We start from the raw sequence: 5758 nt of genomic DNA on the forward strand, positions 1-5758 counted from the left end.
ACCTCATTTAAACATTATAGAGTCTAAATCTGCAGAAAAACTTCCTTCACTTTGCATTATTTGTATTTTTAATGCCCAAAACTGTTGCTTAGTACTGCAGATTATGGCTGGGCGATATGGATAAAATCAAGTATCATGATATATTTGACCAAATACCTCGATATCGATATTGTAACGATAATGTAGAGATGACTCACAAAATATTTACATGATAAATAATCATCTGTAATGTGGATATAATGACAAAATGGGTGATGGCCCCAAAATGACCCCAAATATCCAGCTTTAATAATATCTCCATTAACAAGAAGAACAAAGAGTCCTGCAGCAGAGTCTTCATTTAAACATTATAGAGTCTAAATCTGCAGAAAAACTTCCTTCACTTTGCATTATTTTTATTTTTAGTGCCTAAAACGTTTGCTTAGTACAGCATATTAGCATATTAAAGCTGGGTGATATGGATAAAATCAAGTATCACGATATATATGACCAAATACCTCAATATCGATATTGTAACGATAATGTAGAGATGACTCACAAAATATTTACATGATAAATAATCATCGGTAATGTGGATATAATGACAAAATGGGTGATGGCCCCAAAATGACCCCAAATATCCAGCTTCAATAATATCTCCATTAACGAGAAGAACAAAGAGTCCTGCAGCAGATAGATTGGACCCAACAGAGTCTTCATTTAAACATTATAGAGTCTAAATCTACAGAAAAACTTCCTTCACTTTGCATTATTTGTATTTTTTAGTGCCTAAAACTGTTGCTTAGTACAGCATATTAGCATATTAAAGCTGGGTGATATGGATAAAATCAAGTATCATGATATATTTGACCAAATACCTCGATATCGATATTGCAACGATAATGTAGAGATGACTCACAAAATATTTACATGATAAATAATCATCTGTAATGTGGATATAATGACAAAATGGGTGATGGCCCCAAAATGACCCCAAATATCCAGCTTCAATAACAAGAAGAACAAAGAGTCCTGCAGCAGATAGTTTGGACCCAACAGAGTCCTCATTTAAACATTATAGAGTTTAAATCTGCAGAAAAACCTCCTTCACTTTGCATTATTTTTATTTTTAATGCCTAAAACGTTTGCTTAGTACAGCATATTAGCATATTAGGGCTGGGCGATATGGATAAAATCAATTATCATGATATATTTGAACCAAATACCTCAATATCGATATTGTAACGATAATGTAGAGATGACTCACAAAATATTTACACAATAAATAATCATCTGTAATGTGGATATAATGATAAAATGGGTGATGGCCCCAAAATGACCCCAAATATCCAGCTTCAATAATATCTCCATTAACAAGGAGAACAAAGAGTCCTGCAGCAGAGTCTTCATTTAAACATTATAGAGTCAAAATCTGCAGAAAAACTTCCTTCACTTTGCATTATTTGTATTTTCTAGTGCCTATAACTTTTGCTTAGTACAGCATATTAGCATATTAAGGCTGGGTGATATGGATAAAATCAAGTATCACGATATATTTGACCAAATACTAGGGCTGGGCCAAAAAGTCGATTTTTATATTAATCGCGATTTTTAAAAATCGATTCTCATACAAGAATTGATTTTTATTTATTTATTTTTTATTTTTCTATAGACTTGCTAAATGTAGCAGTTTAGTTTATTGTAAGATGTTGGCGGATGAGAATGTTTTTTGTGAGGGCAGGTTCACAGTTAAAAATAAATCTCACAAACTGATGTGATGTGTGTAAATATGACTTCTTATTCTTGTTTAAGGAAAGAAAATCACAATAATTGAAATATAAAATACTTGTTTAATCAGAATCACAATTTAAATCGAATCGGGACCCAAAAATCGTTATTAGAGAATCGAATTGGCACAAAAGCATATCGGCCCAGCCCTACCAAATATCTCGATATCGATATTGTAATGGTAATGCAGAGATGACTCACAAAATTACCTAAATAATCATCAGTAATGTGGATATAATGAAACAGTGGGTAAAAGGTAAATAACAGAACAGCTAGAACAGTCTGGTAAGTTCAGAAAATTACACATTTTTACAGTAATGCAACATTTAAAAGCAGGAAAAGAAAAACTGATGACATATCACGATATAACGATATCCTAAATCTAAGACGATATCTAGTCTCATATCATGTTATCGATATAATGTCGATATATTGTCCAGTCCTGCTGCATATATGTGTGTGTAAGTATGAAGACTCACCTGTTTGAAATCCTAACCACCAGATTGGGATTGTCGATAATTGCCGGATTCTCTGCGAACTCGTTGTAGGTGATGATGTGCTCCATGAATTTCTCTGGAACAAATTAAACATTAAAAAAATTATTGGAGGGAGGAAGGTGGGAGGGAGGAAGGAAGGAAGGAAGGAAGGAAGGAAGGAAGGAGGGAAGGAAGGAAGGAAGGGAGGAAAGAAGGAAGGAAGAAAGGAAGGAAGGAAGGAGGGAAGAAGGAAGGAAGAAAGGAAGGAAGGAAGGAGGGAAGGAAAGAAGGACAGAAGGAAGGGAGGAAGGAAGGAAGGAAGGAGGGAGGGAGGAAAGAACAGAAGAAAGGAAGGAAGGAAGGAGGGAAGGAAAGAAGGACAGAAGGAAGGGAGGGAGGAAAGGAAGGAGGGAGGGAGGAAAGGAAGGAAAGACAAAAGGAAGGGAGGAAGGAAAGAAAGACAAAAGGAAGGGAGGAAGGAAAGAAGGAAGGAAGGAAGGAGGGAAGGAAAGAAGGACAAAAGGAAGGGAGGAAGGAAAGAAGGACAAAAGGAAGGGAGGAAGGAAGGAAGGAAGGAAGGGAGGGAGGGAGAGAGGGAGGGGGGAAGGGAGGAAAGAAGGAAGGAAGGAAGGGAGGGAGGAAGGAAGGGAGGGAGGAAGGAAGGAAGGGAGGAAAGGAAGGAGGGAGGGAGGAAAGAAGAACAGAAGAAAGGAAGGAAGGAAGGAGGGAAGGAAAGAAGGACAGAAGGAAGGGAGGGAGGAAAGGAAGGAAGGAAGGAAGGAAGGAAGGAAAGAAGGACAAAAGGAAGGGAGGAAGGAAAGAAAGACAAAAGGAAGGGAGGAAGGAAAGAAGGAAGGAAGGAAGGAAGGAATGAAGGAAGGAAGGAAGGAAGGAGGGAAGGAAGGAAGGACAGAAGAAAGGAAGGAATGAAGGAATGAAGGAATGAAGGAATGAAGGAGGGAAGGAAGGAAAGAAGGAGGAAAGGAAGGAGGGAGGAAAGAAGGAAGGAAGGGAAGGAAGGACAGAAGGAAGGAAGGAAGGAGGGAGGGAGGAAAGAAGGACAGAAGAAAGGAAGGAATGAAGGAAGGAAGGAAGGAGGGAAGGAAGGAAAGAAGGAGGAAAGGAAGGAGGGAGGAAAGTAGGAAGGAAGGAAGGAAGAAAGGAAGGAAGGAATTAAAACATTGATTGGCTGATTGGAGGACAGTCAACATGCTCCATGCACTTTAAATATGTCTCCTCAGTGTGGTGAGCAGAGTTTAATATCTACCTTTAGAGATCTCTGAATTCTCTCCCACTCCTCCGCAGAGTGACAGCGTGACGTCAGGCAGGTCTCCGGCAGAGTCGGACAGACACTCGGTGCCGCTGTCTGCCGCCGCGCTCCCCACCGACTGGGGCGACTGGGATCCAGAGCGCCTCCCGCTCTCCACCCAGTGCTTAGGAACCTGCTCGGACTCACTGAAACAGACGGGAAGACAGAGGAAGAACAATGATCTCGTTTAAACGCAACAGAATAACTGCAGCATTCTTTCCTCTTTCTTTCTGATCCTCCTCATGACCTTCCTTCTTTTTCCTTCCTTCCTTTTTTCCTCCCTCCCTCCTACCTTCCTTCTTTCCTTTCCTCTTCTTTCTTCTTCCTCCCTTCTTTCCTCCTCATTATCTTTCCTCCCTTCCTTCCTCCCTCCTTTCCTTCCACCCTCCTACATTCCTTCCTCCCTCCCTCCTAACTTCCTTCTTTCCTTTCCTCCCTTCCTTCCTCCCTCCTTCATATCTTCCTTCTTTCCTTTCCTCCCTTCCTTTGTTCCTCCCTCCCTCCTACCTTCCTTCTTTCCTTCCTCCCTACCTCTTTTCCTTCCTTCCTTCCTTTCCTCCCTTTCCTCCCTTCCTTCCTTCCTCCCTCCTACCTTCCTCTTTTCCTCCCTCGCTTCTACCTTCCTTCTTTCCTTTCCTCTTTTCCTCCCTCCCTCCTACCTCCCTTCTTTCCTTCCTTCCTCCCTCCCTCCTACCTTCCTTCTTCCCTTTCCTCCCTTTATCCCTCCCTCCCTCCTTCCTCCCTCCTTCCTTCTCTCTTTCTTTCCTCCTCATTACATTCCTTCCTTCCTCCCTTCCTCTTTTCCTCCCTCCTACCTTTCTTCTTCCTCCCTCCCTCCTTTCCTTCCTACCTTCCTTCTTTCCTTCCTCCCTCCTACCTTCCTTCTTCCTCTCTCCTTTCCTCCTCCCTCCCTCCTATCCTCCTTCTTTCCTTTCCTCCCTTCCATCCTTCCTTTTTTCCTCCCTCCCTCCCTTCCTCCCTCCCTTCCTTCCTTCCTCCCTCCTTTCCTCCTCCCTCCCTCCTATCCTCCTTCTTTCCTTTCTTCCCTTCCTTCCTCCCTCCTTTCCTTCCTCCCTCTTACCTTCCTTCTTCCTCCCTCCTACCTTCCTTCCCTCCCTCCCTCCCTCCTTTCCTCCCTCCCTCCTACCTTCCTTCTTTCCTTTCCTTTCTTCCCTTCCTCCCTCCCTCCTTCCCTCCTTTCCTTCCTCCCTTGCTCATCTTACCAACCTTTATTTATTCATCACTGACCCTTTGACATTAACTCAGTGCTTCTGTTTGAGTATTGAAGACTACAGATAAAGATAAAGAGAGATTCAGGTTATATGACTTCTTGTGAGGCGTCCAACCTTTTCGGGAAATACCGAGCGACGACATCCGGCTCGAGTGCGTTCAGATCATCGAGGTAAATGTCTTCAGGTCCTTGATGTTGGCTCCTCTTCCTCACACCTTCAATCAAAAAAAAAAAAAGAAAGAGAAGAGAAGTATAAACAGAAACACTTTACTTCATTCTCTCTTTTTTTTTTTTTCCCACTTCCTGTTTTTTGTGTTTGTGTGAATGCAGAACAGCCACCAGACAGAGAACGTGAACTTCGGCCCAAATAGAAACCACATCCTTCCTGTTAACACTGAGTCACACGGCTGGGTGTACTAGGTTACACCTTAGTTACACCAGTTCAACCGTCTCATGTCATTTAAGATGCTACATAAGAATAATCTATATATCATCACACCACTTCTATATGGGTTTTAAACATTTTATAATAAAGGATAAAACATTTAAACTGATTTAAAAGTCCAGTTAATGTCATAAAATGTCATTCTTTGGTCTATTTTGGCCAAGGAGGATGCAAAAATGAGGTATAGTTTAATTTAAATGAGGCCGATTGATCATAATTTCGAAAAATAATATTAACCCAGGAGGAGAAAAGTTGCATAGAAGACAACAGGAGGGTTAAATTATTTGTAATTCAATCAATACAATCAATTAAAGCTTTATTTATATAGTTTATTATTATAAACTGGTGTAGTTCAAAGTGCTTTATAATAAGTTGATAGACAAGCTGATAATGAGACAGAATAAGTGACGAGATGAAGAAATAAAAAAAGAAAGAACAAGAGACTAATGCCATTCAAATAAGAATGATAAAAAAATCTAATAAGTAACTCAATAAAATAAATAAATAAGTAAAATAAGAGAGAAAAGACA

At 40.5% G+C, this 5758-nt stretch overlaps 1 protein-coding gene across 1 annotated transcript in view; it reads right to left on the reverse strand.

The window, feature by feature from the left end:
* The window catches only part of LOC128382829 (phosphatidate phosphatase LPIN2-like), a 12716-nt gene extending 7553 nt beyond the window's left edge, over positions 1-5163 (reverse strand). Inside the window, 4 exon segments of the mRNA XM_053342828.1 lie at positions 2247-2340; positions 3511-3698; positions 4899-5002; positions 5083-5163. Of these exon segments, the coding sequence (XP_053198803.1) occupies positions 2247-2340; positions 3511-3698; positions 4899-5002; positions 5083-5163 (467 nt within the window).
* Between the last annotated feature and the right edge of the window lie 595 nt (positions 5164-5758).

This window comes from Scomber japonicus, chromosome 21, assembly GCF_027409825.1.
Source record: "Scomber japonicus isolate fScoJap1 chromosome 21, fScoJap1.pri, whole genome shotgun sequence".
NCBI classification, from domain to species: Eukaryota; Metazoa; Chordata; class Actinopteri; order Scombriformes; family Scombridae; genus Scomber; species Scomber japonicus.